At 33.2% G+C, this 20,494-nt stretch overlaps 1 protein-coding gene across 5 annotated transcripts in view; it reads left to right on the forward strand.

The window, feature by feature from the left end:
• Positions 1-21: 21 nt before the first annotated feature.
• The window catches only part of Tmem68 (transmembrane protein 68), a 31,387-nt gene continuing 10,914 nt past the window's right edge, over positions 22-20,494 (forward strand). Inside the window, exons 1-6 of one of the 5 annotated variants that reach the window (XR_013343932.1) lie at positions 22-123; positions 4,954-4,998; positions 5,607-6,000; positions 13,897-14,064; positions 16,491-16,684; positions 18,723-18,853. Coding sequence is in view for 4 of the 5 variants with exons in the window: in XM_026394417.2 (XP_026250202.1) it covers positions 5,676-6,000; positions 13,897-14,064; positions 16,491-16,684 (687 nt within the window). In the remaining variant the exon portion in view is untranslated. Of the gene's footprint in view, positions 124-316; positions 503-4,953; positions 4,999-5,606; positions 6,001-13,896; positions 14,065-16,490; positions 16,685-18,722; positions 18,854-20,494 lie in introns of those variants that run through there. The other 4 variants (XM_026394417.2, XM_026394419.2, XM_077800661.1 and 1 more) reach the window with 4 other exon arrangements.

A 20,494-nucleotide genomic window follows, 5' to 3' on the forward strand; every position in this document is an offset into this window, starting at 1 on the left:
TTACTGATTGCTTATGGGAAACCCGCTCTGCGAATCTGCCCGTCTCACTTCTCAGTTAAGCCACTGAGTTCCTCCTGCTGCTGGAAGGTGAAGGCGAGTTGCCCTTATCTTTCACTGTCTTAGGTGCGTCGGTCCCCCTTTGACTTCTCCAGGCTCCTCCAGCCCGGCGTCGCGTCTGTAGCGCGCGGCTGGAAGCGGCGAAGGGGGTGCCTCGGGTCTCCCCGGGCCTCTCCGGAAAGCCCCATCGGCGCGCTCGGCTTTCCGCCTTGTTGGGTGTTCGGCTCGGGCCCCTGGCTGACCGGAAGGAGAGGTCCTATTGGGTCACTATCAGTCCGTGTCCCCCGTCTTGCTCTCGAAAACCTCCGATTCAGCGCGTTTCGTCCAAATTTCGGTGGCTGGGCGAGGTGTCTTGAGCCTCATTAGAGATCTTCTTAGCTTGCCGGGTGACTTCCCAGATCCGGGAAGCCTGACCGAACCTCCTGTGTATGAAAGCTAAAGGAAAGTATGTGGCAACTGCAGGCCGCGTGGGTGCTGGCCAGGAGTGTTCGCGTCCCGAAGCAGGCTTGGAACCTTGGTTTATGCCCCTTTACTGCCCGTGTGACCTGGAACGTGCCTTAACCTTTCTGAACTTCATGTTGAAATTGGGGACTAGCAACAGTAACTACCTGATGGTCAGTTTGAAGGACTAAATGAAGCCATGTATATCAGGCTTTTTAATATGAGTCTGTCCAGACCTTATGGGCGCCACGCACGTAGTCACTGGGGTTTGTAAGCCTGTTAAGCAGGTCTCAGCCTTCAAAGCTGCTATATATCTTAACAAGAAACTGGAACAGTACTCTTTTTTTTTTTTTTCCTTAAAGAGAGAATGAGAGAGAGAGAGAGAGAGAATTTTTAACATTTATTTTTTAGTTCTCGGCAGACACAACATCTTTGTTGGTATGTGGTGCTGAGGATCGAACCCAGGCCGCACGCATGTCAGGCGAGCGCGCTACCGCTTGAGCCACATCCCCAGCCCATGGAACAGTACTCTTGACTTTGAAAAAAAGAAAGTTGAGTGTAGTGTTCCTTGAGACTTCCTAGGCAACCACCTTTCGAAGAAGAAAGTTCAAGCTTGAAAGCTGATTTTCGGGTTATGAATGCCAAAATGATATTGGTACTTCTTTAGAACTATGTATGAACTAGTTAAAATTCAGACATTTGAAATGGTTATTAGTATTTCGGTTACTCTTGTGAGTGGGTGGAAATAGAAGACTAGTTTTCAAAGGAAATGTTTATTCCTGCGTCCTTAACTGTTGCCACACTTTGAGGGCAGAGATATGCCGAATTTAACCATTTAAGAAGGCCAAAGAAGTAGCATTTTTTTAGTATACACATGTGAAAACATGTAGCATTTACCTTTCTCTGCCTAATAGTTCACTGAACATAATATCCTCCAATTTCCTCCACGTTGCTGCAAATAACAGAATTTCATTCTTTTTTTTATGACGAATTGTGTGTAGATATGCCACAATATTTTTGTCCACTCATTTGTTGATGGACATCTAGGTTGATTCCATATCTTAGCTATAGTGAACAGTGCTGCAGTTAATCATGGAGTGCAGGTGACTGACTCTTCTACATACTGATTTCATTTCTTTTGGATATATACTCAGTTGTGGGTCTGTTGAATCATAATTCTATTTCTAGATTTTTGAGGCGCCTCTATACTGTTTTCCATAATGGCTACGCTAACTTACATTACAGCTAACAGTGTATGAGAGTTCTCCTTTCTCTGCATCCCTGCCAGCATTCATTATTTGGCTTAGTTGTTCTTGCTTAGAATTGCTTTAGCTGTTGTAAGGTTTTTGGTTCCATATGAGTTTTGGGATTGTTTTTTTCTAGTTCTGTGAAGAATGCCATTGATATTTTGGTAGGGATTGCTTTGAATCTGATGATCATTTTGGGCAGAATGAACATATTAACATTGTTCTTTCCACCCATGAAGAGGGCATGTCTTTCCATGTTTTGCATCCTCTTTAATTTCTTTCATAATTGTTTTTTAATTTTTATTGTAGAGATTATTCACTTCCTTGGTTAAATTTATTCCTAGGTTTTGTTTTGTGATTGTAATTATTGTGAATGGAATTGATTTTTTTCTCAGTAGTTTCATTTTTAGTGTATTATTTAAAAAAAGCAATTGACTTTAGTGGGTTGATTTTATGTCCTGCCATCTTACTGAGTTTATCAGTTCAAAAAGATTTTTGATGTATTTTAAAGAGAGGATTGGTGCCTGTCAAGAGTGTGTCCCTGGGTTTGACCCCCAGCACCAGGGAAAGGGAGAGGAGGCAGGAGAGGTTTGGGTTTGCCAGATATCTTGACTGAAATATTAAACTATAGCTTCATTCATATAATTTCTGAAGTTTAAGAGGTTGTCTAATGGACTTACGTAAAAGATAGTGAGATAAGTATGAGAGACCTTTTTAGTAGTTATGGATGGTTTTGAATATGGAATGGGGCACCCTGTGTGTGATTTAAAAAAAAAAAATTTAAATTTTTTTAGAAACGTTAAAATCAAAATTGGGACTGGGTGACCATTTGTGGAAGGGATTCTTATATGTGGCACTGTTAAAAGTCTACTTGATTCTGTGTAGGTTTCCATATAATCCTTCTTGGAGCCCTACCTGTTCTGTTTGGCTTCCCTTTTCTGTGCTCATTATGTATGCTAAGTAAGGATGTGATTAAAAGGAGAAGAGGGATACTATAGTTCCCCTTTTCCCATGGGTTTACTTTCTGCAGTTTCAGGTCTTTGGTCATCCCCAGTCCATAAACATTAAGTGGAAGATGCCTGAAATAAACAAATTAAAATTTTTAAATTGTATACTGTTAGGAGCAGCATAATGAAATCTTGTGCTGTCCTTCTCCATTCTTCTTGGATGTGAATCATCCCTTTGTCCAGTGTATATGCTACCTGTCCATTAGTCACTCAGTAAGTACTGCCTCAGTTCTGAGATTAAGAATCACAGTATTATATCCACATGTGATGGTACACACCTATAATTCCAACTACTCTCTGGAGGCTGAGGCAAGAGGATTACAAGTTCTAGGCTGGCCTCAGCAACTTAAGGAGGCCCTGTCTCAAAATAGAAAAATAAAGAGGGCTGGGATATAGCTTGGTGGTAGAACATTCCTGGGTTCAATCTTCAGTACCACACACATACACACACACACACACACACACACACACACACACAGGTTGTGATAGTGCAATCATTGTGTTCAAATAACCCCTAATTGTCAATGACCCCCAGAATACAGTAGTGTACTGGAAATTTGGATATGCTAAAGAGAAGCTGTGACATGACTCCTTTAAATGAAAAGGTAGAAGTGCTCAATTTCATCATAGATATGTATGTATAGGAAAAAACATAGTATATAGGTTGTTTCCTTTATCTGAAATTCTTGATGCTAAGTGTTTTATATTTTGGATTTTTTTGGATTTTGGAAATTTGTATGAACATAATGAGACATCTTGCTGATGGTACCAAAGTCTGAATGCAAAATTAACTTAGGTTTCTTACACATTATACATATAGCCTTAAGGTAATTTTACACAGTATTTTAAATGCACCTGTGTTTTTACTGTGCCCTTTTACATAAGGTCAAGTATGGAATTTTCCACTTGTTGGTGCTTAAGAAGTTTGATTTTTAAAATTATATTTATTTTTATGTGGTGCTGAGGATCAAACCCAGTGCCTTACACGTGAGAGGCTGGCGTTCTACCACTGAGCCACGCTATTTTACATTCCAGTCAGCAATGTATGAAATTTCTGATTTCTCTACATTTTCATCAACACTTAATATTTCCTTTCTTTTATTGTTGCTGTATTTTTTTAATTTTATTTTTTTCTGAGTTTCTAACTCACTGCCTTGTACATGGTAGGCAAGCAGCACTCTGCTATAGCCCTAGCTCCTATCATTTTTGAAAGTATTGAATTTGATATGTTGCATTACAAATGTGCAAACACAGATGAATTATAATTATGGTGATTCAGCTCTTTAGGTGGATTGGTTAGAATATGATATACATAAAGCCCAGGTTGAGGTCTTAATGTATGTTATGTTCATCTCCTGTTAATGTAACAGGCCTAGGTTTCTCATAAGTAAATGCTATTGGTTACAAGGAAATTAGACTAAATCCTCAATAGCTGGAAAAGTCCTCAAAATATGTGTATTATTAATAAGCCAATTAGCAAGAAAATCTTTGCATAAAGACAACTATATGTTGTCTTGAGTATATGTCTGTTCTTTTCTCTGTTCCTTTCTTTCATTTATTTATTTCCTGCCTCAGCCATAATGGATATGAGATAATTTTCATTAAAGTTATGTAATATGGAATAATGGTAAAATATCACTAAGAATAGAATCAGAACGAGAGAAAATATGAATGGAGAGAGGAAATCTTGTGTAGGGATTATGATTTGTCAACTTATCTGGTAAAGTTAGTAAAGAGAGATAGTCAATTACTCATTCCGACTTTTTCAGAAGAAGTAAATCTTTTTATAGCTCCGTTAAAATAAATTCTTAGGTGGAGCTTTGTATAGTGGCACTAAACAATTGTCCATAGCAAACATCGGTAGCATGACTATAATTCTTAATTGTGACATACTATCTTGGGACTATAATCATTTTCGTTAAACATTTGTAAATATCTTGTGCTATTTGTTTTATGGAAATTCAACTCAAGGTATTAATGATTGACTTTTTATATGCATATCTATACATACTATAGATATGTACGTAACGGAGAAGATACATACATATGAGAAGATACATTTTTGGTATTAATAGAGAGAGAGATGCTAGAGATTGAACCGAAGGCATTGCTTATGAAAGGTGCTGTTCCCTCATGCTACATCCGCAGCCCAATCTTTTTCTTTAGTCACATATTTCTTCCATTTGCTTACTGTTTTTCAGAATATATACACTGAAGCTTGGGAAAAGATATTTATGTAATTTCTGGTAAGTTAAATGACCATTTTAGAGCTGAATTCATAGAATAATTGTACAGCTGTATTTTTAAGCATTTAATATTTTAAAAAAAGTAATGACTATAAGATAAAAGGCAATATTGGTGATTTTTTAATTATATAATGTCAAAAGAATAGATAGCTTTTCTGTGAACCTGTTTCTTTATAAAAGACAGTATCCAAAAATGTATGTCATCATTTTCTAAAGAATTTGGTTATTTTTTACCAAATTAACTATTAATGTTTTCTTTTGTGAAGAATATATTTAATTTCAACATAATATTGTATAATATTGTTCAATATCTGTATTTGAGATATGAGTCAAATTATGAAAAATGAATGAAATCTGAAATTTCATTCATCAGTTTTTTTCTTCTTTCACTTACAGCTTGCAAGTTATTTCAAAAGCTAAACCCAACACATTCATGAGTAAACAGTTGAAACCTTATCATTTTCACATGTAAACCTGCAACAAGGTTAAGCATTAATCATCTACTTATTTTTGGTATTAAGAAATGACTAGATATGCTACTTATGTAGACTCCAACATTTAACTTTGTATCTCTGAAGAGAATAACTATGAATTATTTTTCCTTCTAGTGTCAAAATTAAAGACCTGCTATGGCAATGAAGAAAGAGATTGAATTTGTCATTTTCACCTAAAGAAAAATGATAGACAAAAATCAAACCTGTGCTTCAGGACAGGATTCTATACCCTATATGACCTGTCTGATTCACATACTCGAAGAATGGTTTGGTGTGGAGCAATTGGAGGACTATTTGAATTTTGCAAACCATCTCTTGTGGGTTTTTACACCACTAATTCTTTTAATACTTCCTTATTTTACTATCTTTCTTCTCTATCTTACTATTATTTTCTTACACATTTATAAGAGGAAAAATGTATTAAAAGAAGCTTATTCTCATAATTTGTGGGACGGTGCAAGGAAAACAGTGGCAACTCTGTGGGATGGACATGCAGCAGTTTGGCATGGTAAGCAAGAATGTTTTGATTTCTATGTATTGCTGTCTCTGTGTGGCACTGAACCTATTCTATCATTCTGTTTTACTAATTGAGAAGATACTAATAAAAATAATGGAAGTGATATTCCTTGTTATCTGTTTGCTTGCATTGTGCACATGTATGGTTTTCTTAAAATGACTTTCCCCAAACAGGCTAAGAGAGGTTGTTTGTCATGGTACACTAGGAAGCAGAGTACAGTGTAACCTCTGATATCCGGCTCTAAGTCTTGTGCTCTGTGTCTTATAGTAAATCTGTCCAGGTTTGGGGATCCAGGGTCAAAAGTCACAGTGTACAGCAAGTTTGCAAACAGGAACTATATACCTTTGATATTTTGAGTTCTTAATGTTTCTTTATTACTATTAAAGTCCCTGCTTGTCAGTAGGAGCTCTCATACACTCTCATTGTTTTTCATAAGGCAAAATGATATTTCATCAATGTACACATGCTTGTCTACAGAGGCTACATCTGTGTGGACTGTTATCGTTCATTGAGTTTAAGAAAGTAATTAGGAAATTTAGTGGCATCATTTATACTACTTGCTGGGAAACATCCCCCTCCCACACATATAAACCCTTATATTTCAAGATCATATAGAGTAAGACATTTCAGTTTATTTATATTCCAGGAGACATGGTTTGATTTAGTAGATTTAAGCAGGAAATTTATTTTGTAGCAAAATGTATAAATTTAAGATATTTTTAGGTATTGGAGGAAATATTTAATTCTTAATCCGCTTAAATCTTTTATATTGGTAGCTTAACATTTTATTAGGAGAAGTTATACTTCTTAAAATATTGATTTTCTTTACCCTATTTTTTAGTAACATGAATAAAAGGCATTTATGTGCACATTTAGATTTTGTAAATTGCTGTCAAGTCAATTTTAATTATACTTTTAAAAGAATCTTTCATTTTTTAATAACAATATACATTGCAAAAACGTAGTGATACTGAAAAATACAAAGAAAAAGCAATCACCTAACATTTACCATGCAAATGAGTTCTATTAAAAATGTTGGTATGCCTGTCATTTTTAAAAATGTCTTTATTATTGTTATATGCATGGCAGATTAATATTTTTCATGTCACTAAGCCTTCTCATAAATATGATTTTTAATGGCTTCATGGAATTCTGTAAATCCTATAATTATTTAGTTACCTATCATTAAACAGTAACTTGTTTGTAATTATTATTATTTTAAATATTCTTATATATTAATTATTATTCATTTTAATTATCACATAAATATCTTTGTATAAAATCTTTCCATTGTTTTTTATTTTGAAGTTATATTTTTGTCCTGAGACTGAGTGTAATGTAAAATGTAGTGTAATGTAAAAATCTATGATTTTTCAAGATTTTGTGATTCTTATGTGTTGTGTAGCATATGGCTATACTATGTGGAGGAACATTAGTTTGATGTTTCTTAAATGTCTCCATTTCTAGGTAGTTTACTTGGTGATAGGCAGTGAACTCCTTTTCCTACAGTCTTATAATACTCTTTAAACTAAAAACTTTGGACCCATTTTTTAAAAAGCATTATTCCTAGAATATATGAAAAACGTTTTAAAATGCTGGACTCTTAATGTTTAATGATTTCCCCCTGAAAATTAATAAAAGAAGAGTCCTCAATAAATATCTATTTTTGAGAAAATTAAAATCTGTGTATTTTGGTACAACTGTCAAAGTAATGAGAATCATAACGTTTGCTTTAGGAAAATAAGGAACATTTTCTCTTTGAGATATTTACTCATTTGTTTAATCTTAGGTATATGTTATTGTGGTTTTCATTTTTGTTTTACAAAGGAGTTTATTCATTGTCTAAAAATAATGTTTATGCTTACTTACTTCCAGTGTAACTTATTCAATTCATTGGCAATAGAAAAATTTTGGAAAATGTAGGCATTTGACTGAAGAGGTAGTCTGACCATATGACTTGTTACTTATAATACACGAATACTGGTTTTTAAAAAATCGACCAATGTAACACAAACCCTAACTTTCTTTACTGCATATTTTGTTATTTTTAAAGAATTGGACACATTTTATTCACTAAAAGCGTCCTATAGATTAAACCATAGGCAATAAAGGTTTTTATAGGAAAATTAAATTGAGATATCAAGAAGACATCCTGTCTGTACTTCTGTTGGATAAAAATTTTGTTTCACCTGTTTGTCATTTATGCAACTAGGCTTTCCCAATTTATTGGCTGTCTAATACTTGGGAAAAATTTTGGAAAATGTAGGCATTTGACTAAAGAGGTAGTCTGACCATGTGACTTATAATTTACCTTTTTTTCCTTCTCTCCCCTTCCTTTTTTTCCCCTTTAATCTCCTCCTCTCCCCTTCTGCAATAATTATGAGTTTTAAAAATTGCATTTAAAAAATACAGAATTACAGAAAAATTGCCATAACAGTATCAGGAGTTTCCATATATATTTCACCCAGTTTCCTTGAAAGTTAGTATCTTTCTATAAGCTTCATATACTACTATTATTATTATTTACTCCTATTTTGTTTTATTTATGGTGCTGGGGGTTGTACTGAAAGCCTTATGCATCAAAGCAGGTGGTGTCCTACTAAGCTATATTTCTATCTTTACTCAAATTTTAAACTTTCTTGTAAGTGTTCCTTTTTTAGGATCTCTTGTTGCATTTAGTTGTCATATCTTCTCCAGTCTCTGGCAGTTTCTTAGGTTTTTTTTTTTTTGGTCTTTCGTGACCTTGGCACCTTGTTTATTTGTTTTGGCACTGGTTAGTTCCTTTAGACTTTCTCTCAGTTTGAATTTGATGTTTTTTATAGTTAGTTTGAGTTTGTGAATTTTTGACAAGAATACCACACAAATGATGCTGGGTACTTCTCAGCACCTTATATTATAGGAGTTATGATGTAACTGGTTATTATAACTTCAATCACTTGTTCAAGAAGATATCTGCCAGGTTTCTATATTATAAAGTTTCTTCTTTTTTCTTTGTAATTGATAAAGATTTGAGGAAGCTACTTTAACTTTTTCAAAAAGGATATTTTTCTGAATCTCAATTCTTTTATTCTAAATGAGTTGTTACAAAGATTCAGTGAAATTTCATGTAAAATGTTAGCATAATTTGTTATATACAAAATTTCAATAAACATTAACTGTCATAATTATAAAGCACCTTTCTCTGATAATTTGGAAGGCACTAGAATATGAACCCCTTGTCTCTTGATCATTATTTAGTTCAACTTAGCATATTTAATGAGTCCCTAAGATATTAAAAATACAGTTTTAGGGTATCAGATTTTTACAGTTATTCCTGGTAAGGAAGGTATTTTGCTATCCAGTATGCATACATGTGTATATACTGTTTTATGGAAAGTATATATGCTTTCTATATATAATGTATTATGTTTTCTGTTCTTTTTTAATAAGAAAAATGTTGATGATAACTCACCAGAGTTATTTCACACTGGAATAAGTTTATTTCATAAGTCATAATCAGCAATTGAAAATCATAGGTCTAGTTTATCATGTACAAACCTGTGGTATGGAGCAAGAATACAGACTTTGGAGTTGGGCAAATATAGGTTTATATCCTGGTCCCTCTGTGTGACCTTGGATAATTTATTTTCTTTTCCTGCAGGACAAAAATAAAAGGATTATTCACAGGGGAGGTAGCCTTTGAACAAGGCTTTGAAGAATGAATAGTACCAATAAAGTAACTATTTCTTACCACTGTACTTACAGACTAAATGAAATGGCCAGTGCTATAAGAAAATAGAAATGATCAAAATTGCTTCAAAAAGAAGAGAGAAACAAAATAGACCAAGAATCATAAAAGAAATTAAAACAGTATCCAAAGTTATCTTTCTCCTCCCTCCACAAAGGGCCCAGAGTACACAAGTTCCACTATTTCAAGAAATTAATCATGTCAATCTTAAAAGCAAACTGTAGTTCCAATAATAGGGAACTTTACAAGGATGCTGTTACCACTAGTGTTTAATATTGTCGAGGCGGAGGCTAGAAGTAGGAAGTGTAAACAATTAGAAAATAAGAGACACTTGAAAGAAGCAGACTTAGTATTAATAAGATAGTTAACCAAGGGATTTAGTGGCCCATAAAATTAAGTGGCCCATATGTCGTCAATAGTCATTTTAAAAATGGTTATCTTAATGGGGCTGGAGATGTGGCTCAAGCAGTAGCGAGCTCACCTGGCATGCGCGGGGCACCGGGTTCGATTCTCAGCACCACATAAAAATAAAAATAAAGATGTTGTGTCTACCGAAAAATTAAAAAAATAAATATTAAAAAATTCTCTCTCTCTTAAAAAAAAACGGTTATCTTAAACCATTAATTTTTGCTAGACAGGAAATATTCTATTTAAGGGCTAATTCTAACAAAACATTTGAGAACTGTGTGGAGAAACTGTGTATGTGGAACTCAAAAAGAACTGAATGAATAGAAAGTCTCTACATATTCCAAATTCATCTATTAATTTCTTGCAATTCCAAATGATTTTTTCATCCAACTTATAAAATTTGTATGGAAGAATAAATAGGAATAACCAAGACCAATTTGAGAAAACAAAAGTATTTTCCTCTTCATGGAAAAAACATTAACATTATTTATCCTGATTAAAATTGTGGTATTGGTACAGGGAAAGAATCATCGTTTATAAATCAAACAGATTAAAGAGTTCAGAAATGTGAATTTGGTAAGTGATAAAAATGGTATTTCAGACCAATAGGAAGAGTTACAGGAAAGTATTTGATAATTTTCAAGTAGGGAAGATCTAAGACAGAAAAGTAAAGGCTCTTTTAAAAAGAAGAGCAAGGATAGTGGAAGGAGACGGTTATCATTATACAAAATTCCTGTATGAAGATGTGAATTTGGTGTCAACATACCTTATATACAAACAGAGATTTGATAAATTGTGGTATAAAGGTGTATTAAGAATTGCAATGCAAAAAAATTATGAATGTAATGCACTCCTCTATTGTGATATATGTAAGAAACAATTAAAAAAAAGACATAGTAAGCTAAATGCAGTACAGATCATCACAACTTATTTTCAATAAGCCTTAGAAGATAAATTAGAAAAAAAAATCAACTTAAAAATAGCCTAAGGGGGGCTGGGGTTGTGACTCAGTGGTAGAGCGCTGGCCTAGCACATGTGAGGTGCTGGGTTCGATCCTCAGCACCACATAAAAATAAATATAAATAAAATGAAGGTATTGTGTTCAACTACAACTAAAAATATTTTTTAAAAAGAGTTTGAAATTTTCTTTAAAAAATAGCCATAATTGTACTCAGTAGATACCATTTGTTAAACAGACCAGCAAATAAAATGCAGAGTGTATTCAGAGCTAGAAGATGAATTATTTGTGGATGAGAAGTATACTGAATGACCAATCTGAAAAGGTAGACAAAGCTAGGGTTTTGTTTGTTTGTTTTTTAGTACCAGGGATTGAACTCAGGGGCATTCAACCACTAAGCCACATTCCCAGCCCTATTTTTTGTATTTTATTTAGAGACAGGGTCTCACTGAATTGTTTAGCAACTTGCCATTGCTGAGGCTGGCTTTGAACTCTTGATCTTCCTGAGCTGCTGGGATTACAGGTGTGCGCTACCACACCCTAGGAAGCTAGGGGTTTTGAAGGATGTTGAATCTGTGCTCAGGAATTTGGACTATTTTGTAGGAAGTTTAGTTCTAATTGCTTTTCTGAGGAAGATCCAGAAGGGCAACCTCACCATTAAATTATCATAATGTGTAGGTGTATAGGCTTAAAAATGAATTTCTGATGGCAAATTTAAAAGGGATTTATCTCTTAGGAGAAGGTTATCATTATCTGAATTCATGATACTGGTGTCTAAAGCCAAAAGGCAGTTAACTCGCTTACATAATAAAATCTTTGCCATTAGAAGATACCTGAGTTTCATACTACTGACCTTCATATCCTCTCCAGTAAGCTAATCCACATGAGAAAACCAGAAAATCAGGTTGATGCCTGGTAAGCATGGTATCAGAGCAGAGAAGAAATAAATTTGTATATAATGATAGAGAATATGGCTATTCTTATTCATGGGACCCAGATGACTCAAAATCTGCAGATTGATTGTCCCTTCTTGGAAGTGACAATAATTATCTTTGGGACTGCCTTCTCTGAGATTCCATTGCTCATCAAATCCCCCTAAGTTTGGTGTACTGCAGGTGGGAGCTTATGGAACTACGTTTTGAAACTGATATTGAGAAAGAAGGCGATAGATTTGAGTCTTTGGAGATAAAATGCCCAGAACCTGGTGACTAGGTAGAGTCTGAGCTGTACAGTTAGGGAAACAGGGGACATGAAATGCTCCAATTAAAGCAACCACAGGAACAGAAGCACAAAAGTGGGAAAGTATATTCAGGGAGCTACAGTTAGTTCATTTGATACATGAATCATCTAATGTCACTCAATAAGCTGCTGGGATCTAAAAGGCCTTGAGAAGTTTGCACTGCAGTAGTAATCCACTGATAATTTCTGGGAAGAGAATGATATGATCATATCTGTGCTTTAAAGTGACTTAATTAAATAATGTTGGGACTTAATGCTTAGTGGCACTGTGGCAAACTATTGTTTTTCATTAATTGATTATTTGAATTTGCTTTCAACTAGGTGATTTGGCAAATAGTTATGTAAATAGATCATTTATTTCATATTTTTAAATGTTCTGTAAGCTAGAGAGAACCTCAGGAATATTCTGTATAGAATATCCTTCAATAGAGTATTTTATTTCTCAGAAAATTTCTCCAGATGTATAGTTGATCCTTTTGGTAAGTTCATACAACCTCAGTAATTGAATTACTTGAATTAGAATTAAGAAATTAGGAAGAAAATAAGTGAACAATACTTGGAAAAAATGTTAAGTGAATGAATAAAAATAATCATTCCCTTCTGTGGAAAAATCATATAAGATCAAAAGTATTATAGAATATATAAGGTTCAAAATATATTCCAACTTAACATAATATTAGAATTTAAAACCAGTATAAATTTTTAATCAGCTTAAAATTGGAATCACAGCTCTGAACTATCAAACATACTTTCTTAAAAGACTTGCTTCTTTTGCTTTATGGTACTCAAAAAGTTGAGTTTGTAGACACCTGGCTTTTTCTTATAAGGGAGCTAGTGATGCTCTCTGTGATTACAGAGTTACTAATTCTCATTTTCTCCTTTTCTGTATTTTTAACCCATCTCCTATCAGTGAGAACCCTGGCTCCCCTTATACTTAATCTGTTTATTCATTTGATCAATCCCCCTCTGTGTAACCTATCTCCTGTCATTGCCACCATTCTTAACACTCTTGGATATCCTCTTATTCTGCTTCAGTCAGAAATCCCAGGCCAAGTCATGAACCACACTGCACAGTACCCTTCTTTATCTGCTCAGGCCATGTTGCCCTACACCAGGCCACCCCTCCTACACAGACACTTCCTCAGCCCACTCATCTCTGACCCCCTCATACTTTGTCACCTGGCTCTGACTTACGTGCTTGCCGCACCTTGGTTCCCCTTCTTTTTCTACTCAACCTTATCACCTTGTGCCAGGCTCTTTCTACATTAGTGTTGTCATGACTCTGCTCTGCTCCTGTCCGCTCTGTGGATGCCTCCCTCACTCTGCATTACTCCAGTCCTTGTTCTGGGCCACCTCTCCATGCCAGTGCACACTCATCCTGCCCCACTTTATGGCTCTAGAACTGGAAGCAATAAAGGGAAAGGGAAAGAGGGAATAAAAAGGAAAATGGCAAGAGAACCATTAAGAATACTAAGCTTTTGAATTATTGACTATCCTTTAGTACAGATAAACTAATAAATATATTTTAAGTATTTGCATTTTGTCTTTTGAACAGGTTATGAAGTTCATGGGATGGAAAAAATACCAAAAGAAGGACCAGCACTTATAATTTTTTATCATGGAGCTATTCCCATAGATTTTTACTACTTTATGGCTAACATTTTTATTCACAAAGGCAGAACTTGCCGAGTAGTGGCTGATCACTTTGTCTTTAAAATTCCAGGTAAATTTGTCACTGTAGAAAATTATAGAAAGATATTTAGTCATCATGATTAAATTATATGGCCGTCTATCTTTGAGGTCTTTAGTATCATTTACATGGCAGTCTATCTTTGAAGTCTGTAGTATCATTTGGAAAAGACTTTTGCCTTCTAGCCTCAAACGCCTGTTTTTAGGTGATCTTCTTGCCTTAGCCTCCCAAGTTGCTGGAACTATAGGTATGTACCACTGTGTAAGGCTTAAATCTTGAAATTTATTTTAATTTTTGGTGCTTGGGAATCAAATCCAGGGCATTGTGTGTGCTAGGCAAGTGCCTTGCCACTGAGCTGTAGCAAGGCCAAATATTGAATTTTATATTCTGATTTTTGCAAAATCAGTGTAAATTTTGATGTAGAAGGTAGTTATTTTTCGTATGATGATTTTTTTTTCATGAGATGTTGATTTTTTTGTTTAATTTTACTGTAAGGGGTTAATAGCTTTCAATTTTATAGCAGATCAAAATTATAAAAAAAAATTAGCCAAGATATATGGTGTCTTCATCATTTTGCTACCCTAAAGAATACATGTGTTTTGTCTATTACACAGTTTGCTTAGATTTAAACTCTAAGATTGAAGACTATATTCTTTTTAATGTGTTCATAAAGTCTTAGTGCCTTTTTAAAGAGATTAGTTAGCCAAATGGTTTCAAACACTAGAGTTTTAAAAAGATTCTTGAATGAATTAATTTTGATGAATCTTTTTTTCTGTTACTAAATCATTGGAAACAAGTCAGGAATGTTGATTGCTTGTTCTGAACTAATAAAAATAAAGCTTATCTATCAACCAGACAGACAAAAACTTGGTAGTGAATTAAGTAATGATCTACTTCAGTACTTTTCATAACATGTTAGTGCTTTGGGTATCATTGTATCACTAAACACTCATTTCTACTTTGTATATAAGTTAAGCTGAAGATTTTCCATTTAAAAGTAATATTGTCACCTAATAATTTTAGAAATTGGAAAACAAAGAACAGTATTATAATCTTACCCTTCCAATATAGCCAGTTATTTGATTTACTTCATTTTTAATTTACCTATTTTTATGTTTTACAAACAATTTTGTGGGTTTTCTGGAGAAGTTTTCATGTAAACATCAACATTTTGCTGACTTATAAGGAGCAGTTGATGTTATGACTAATATGTGTACTTTACTATTTTTCATTTATCAAACATTAGGTTACTTCCATTTTTTTTCCCTTTTTGTAAAGTGAATATTTTTAGCTTTGGCTTTTCAAATAATCTTCTTCTTTTTTGATCCTGTGACACCTTGACATTGATTTACTTTATGTCCGTCATTGCTTTCTGAAGGTATAAAATCATTATAATTCTTAGTACAAGAGAGATTTTCTGTCTTGTACTTTTTGAAACCTCCCTTATTCCCTGTTTTATTATGGAGAATGCATCTAGTTAAATCAGTGAGCTTTTAATGTAATGTTGGGTGGAAATTATTTAAATTTTAATGATTTATAATCTTGTTTCAGTCCTTTAAATGAGAAATTTGGTTAGTCGGCACAATTTTTAGGGACCATTCTTATTTCTGTGTCAAAAAGTGATGCATGTATATTAACAGTGATCTAAAGTTCCAACATAAGATTTTATTAAAATATTTAATTGCTGGCAGGATTATGTCCTTTATCCATAAATAATTGTAATTTGAAAAGCTGTGCAATATTAAAACTTATAATTAGTTGTTCTTGAATCAAACACCTTCACTTTATTAAAAAAACTATTAATAATGTTTACTATTATTAATTATTTAAAAATTTATTTGTAAGATCAGCCTCACCTGACTTTTAATTTCAATAGATTTGATTATAATCTTGCCTGTTTGGGTAGAGCTAAGCATAGTCAGATTCATATTGTCTCAAGTGATTTTTAAAAGAATTAACATTAACCCCTAAAGGGTTAATGAGAGATTAGATTTGTAATTGCTAGTGGGATATTATTTCTGATTGCCCTAATAAATATTTTAGAGTGTTTTGGGCATGATATGCAATGGAAGGAGTTTGAGGACAGACATACTCAGATGGGAATCTCTCTCCTGGCACTTGTTAGCTGTGTGCTACGGAATATCTGAGCTCAGATTTCCTCATCTGTAAAACAGAAGAATCCCTGTTTACCAAGATTGCTGTGAGTTTTTTAAGAGTTTGAATATGTAAAGTAGCCAGAATAGTAGGTGATCAGTAGAAAGTAATCAGTAGTTATGTTATTAGTAAGATATATCTATTACTACATAAATAATATAAATTTTATGTTAACCTTAACAATTATTAATTTTAGAAAATGAAAAAAGTTACTGATATAAATATAGATAGTCTCATACGTGTGAAGATATTTGCTCTTGGAAGAATTGAACAAGAATGTATTTAAGATCTCATCTTTCTTACAGGGTTTAGTTTATTACTTGATGTATTTTGTGCTCTACATGGACCAAGAGAAAAATGTGTTGAAATTCTGAAGAGTGGTCACTTGTTAGCTATTTCACCAGGTGGAGTTCGAGAAGCCCTATTTAGTGATGAAACTTACAACATCGTATGGGGTAATCGAAAAGGCTTTGCTCAGGTTGCAATTGATGCAAAAGTGGTGAGTTGTGCAAAATTAATTATTCAACTAAAGCTTAGTTAAATTTAAAATAAATGCTTAGTGAGCCAAAGTATATAAGAATATACCCCCCTTTTATTACATAGCTTAAAATTATTATATGTAACATTTTAAAATGTGTCAGTAGAGAAATATTCTTTGTGCATAGAAAGCCATCTTACATAAAAAATGACTCTTGAAATTTTGCAAATATCCAGCAAGGTTTTATTTTACATTTAAAATCCATCTTCTTTTCATCATATTTATAATTTTGTACAAATAATTTCATCATTCCTTTAATTATGCTTTTTTTTCCCACTAGTGTAATCAGTTCAATTCTGTGTATGTTTTAAACCTTTGGTACTTTTGATGTGACTGAATTGGTATATTTCAGGAGTGGTTGTTAGTTTGGTAATCTTATCTTTGACCATTTCTTACAAGCAGACTGAAATAATCTGTGACTTTATCATTTTTCATCAGCTCTCTTATAAAGATAAATAACAGATATTGGTCTAATTTGGATACTAATTAAAGATTTCCTATGAGAATTTGTCAGTAAAATTAAGGATTCCTCTGAGATTCAATAAATTAATCTACTTAACAGACTGAATAATGTGAATGCCATTTTGTGCTTTTCTTTTGCCTTTGGAAAGTACTCCTTAGCACTTTGAGCTCCATATTGTTATTGTATTCTTAGAAAACACTTATGTATTACTTATGAAATGTTTCTCCTTTGCTTCTGTTAATTTTTATTTTAGATTGTCAGCAAAAGAAGTCAACAATACTTTAGATAGGGTAGTAATTATTTTTCCAGGCCTATTAGAGACTGCTGCTAATAACTTTCACATTTCAGATTTTTTGTGTTCCCATTGGTGTGGCATAAAATGACCATAAAATGACCCTTAGCTTGATTGCCCATCTTGCAAATATGGACTGTTGATTAAAAAAGAGATTATAAAGGATTCATTTTTTTTGTAACCAAAGAATAATATTTGAAGAAGAATAAATGCTTTTATGTCTTAATTGCAAAGTTCCCAGTGAAATAAAATGCTTTGAGCTCTTTTCTGTATATGTAATTCCTAGAAATTACTGCTGTAATGCTTTATGAGTGTGATCTTAGTTTGGGGTGAATGTACTTGCCAAAGTATTTCAATAACACAAAAATTTAAATACTACTTCCTTACAGTAGATTATAAGCTCCTTGAGGACTAGGATTTTGTATTCAAATACTTAGTATAGAGACTAGCTTTGAGTAGGCTTTTAAGTATTTGAATTTAGAATCAGAATTAGTATTTGAATTTAGAATAGGATTTGAGTTTTTTAAAAAAGACAGTATTAAACACTACTAGTAGAAAATAGCCTTTTGAATTTAACTTTATGTTAAATAATGTCAATAATATAGAAAATTAATTTTTAGCACATAACACTATTTTCCAGAATGTTTAAAGTTCTGATGCAGGAAATAAAAACCTAGCCTGTATAAATAACTTGGAATACAAAAGATTACAAAAGTTTTACAAAAATTAAGGAAAATCAATGCAATGCATATTAAAGCAATAATAAAAGCTAAAAAGCTAATTAAACTAAAACTTAAAGATGATTGACTTTTTAAGTTTATATTTTGAAAATATATGTCTTCATATGTTTAAAGATGATACAAATCAAGTTGAAATCATAAATTCATCATGGAATTCTAATTCTTCTTTCTTAAGTTTATAATTTTAAGCAACATATTGCTTTGAAGAAGGCCTGAAAGAAATGATACAAAGAAAATAATTCTTTTTCCAATCCATAAGTTTCTAGGTAGTCAATTAAGATAATCCAGTTGATTAAGATTTTGTATAAAGATTTCAGAAATTTTATGAAAGAACTTTCTATTAGTTTAAAGACAAACAATTCTTTAATGCTTTGGATTTACAAAATAACATTGTTAGCTTAATAAATATTGTGCCATCCCAACATTTTATAGCACTTGTAAAGGCTTTTTCCTGGTACTCCTGTATGGAAGGAGGTGACGTATATAATTATTCCAATGTTACAGATGAGGAGACTCAGGCACAGACAGATGGAGGGATGGAAGGGATCTGGTCACAACAAGGCAGCAGCAGAGCAGAACACACAGTTCAGGACTCAAGGCAACGGTGCTGTTGCCATCTCTGACTACATTGCACAGTGAGTCTGCGGACATCTGAGATTGAAGGGGTCTTCCAGATCTGTGAGGGAAATCTTTCAGTAATGTATGTATGACACAAGTATCCCATCTGGAAAATCCCTTAATAGGCCTCAAAAAATTATAAACTGTGAGTAAAGACTATTGTTGCAGACTTAACTACATTTAAAATTAAATACATTATGACATACTGGCTGAGGGTGTAGCTCAGTGGTAGAACACTAGCATGTGTGAGGCCCTGGGTTTGATCCCCAGCAGTGTAAAAAATAAAAAATAAAATGTTAATTGTGACATTCTTTACAAGTCAAGAGGAAAAAATCTAGATTGTATGCAGTTCATAAAATATTAGTAGAAAATATGTAAAGTTCATTTGAAAGCAACAGACTTTTAATATGTAATATAAGTCACTTATTTTGTAAATTCTTGAGAATTATGATATTGGTAAGAATTTTTAAGTAACTTCTTAGATAAGTGGAAGAATTAGTGTGTTTAATTGGAAAATAAGTAACAGATGTAAAACAAGATAACATTTTGTTAAAATTACCCTTTGAGATAGGATAATTATTTTTACCCCATTTTATACATGAGGAAGATGAAGCTTAGATATGGTAAGTAACTTTTGTAATGGTTTTCACATTTTTGTGGCAGAAGTAAGACCCTGGACTATTCCCAAGTATAGTTTTAAAAATGCACATTCTGTCTTGTACCCATGTGTTCATACACATACATACAGAGACACGTATATATGTAAACAATTCTAGGTTACTTAGAATAACTGAATAATACCAGATATTTAAATATCTCAAACTCTACTTTGTTTACAAAGTATATTCAAGGGGAGAATTGAATGTACTACAAGCTCAATTTGCAAAACATTGTTGCTTATGGCTTTAAGGATATTAACTTCAATGTAAATTTAAAACCTTAGTCACAGACAATAGTATGAAGTACTGAAGTTACTAGGCCAGGCTTTCTTTTATTTAGTAGGTTCTAGAAATGTACAGTCTCCAGAAAGTTAAGTATTTAAGGAGTAATGTTTATCCTGAATAGTCCTTATAAAGTGCATACAGACTTCTGGGATCATGCCAGTTGGTAGATGTAAGTCCAACAGTACTTGTTAAGGGACACAAAGTGTGTATCTCTGACCTGAAAGGTCTTTTCTTTCTTTAGCATTTTGAACTGTCAACTCTGAAGACATTTTATAACTATTTAAAACATTAGGATTTTAGCCATCATTTTATTTTAGAAAACTAGTAATAATTTCCTAGAACATAATCTGATTACTTTTACAAAATAATTGAATATACTTTATCTTTTCAGTGTGTTAGCTTCATGAATTAACTCCATTAAATTTTTAAATTCTTCAACTGAAGCTTTTCTTATCTGACTTGTTTTCTCTTCCTAAATGATTTTAAGATTGCTGCTGCCTATTATTGGCCTTCGTATTCACAGAATACAAATTAATTCATTAGAAGCATTGTCTCTCTGTTCTGTTTGTCCATTTCTTGTTTAATTCCTCGATGGCTTTCTTTAGCTCCTCATTTATTCCAGGTACTGTTCTAGGTGCTAGGGATACAGCAGTGAAAAACAATTTCCCTTCAGTCTATTAGATGTCTTCCTCCCAATAAGAAGAGAGGTACAAT

The sequence above is a fragment of the Urocitellus parryii genome, chromosome 7 (genome assembly GCF_045843805.1).
Source record: "Urocitellus parryii isolate mUroPar1 chromosome 7, mUroPar1.hap1, whole genome shotgun sequence".
NCBI classification, from domain to species: domain Eukaryota; kingdom Metazoa; phylum Chordata; class Mammalia; order Rodentia; family Sciuridae; genus Urocitellus; species Urocitellus parryii.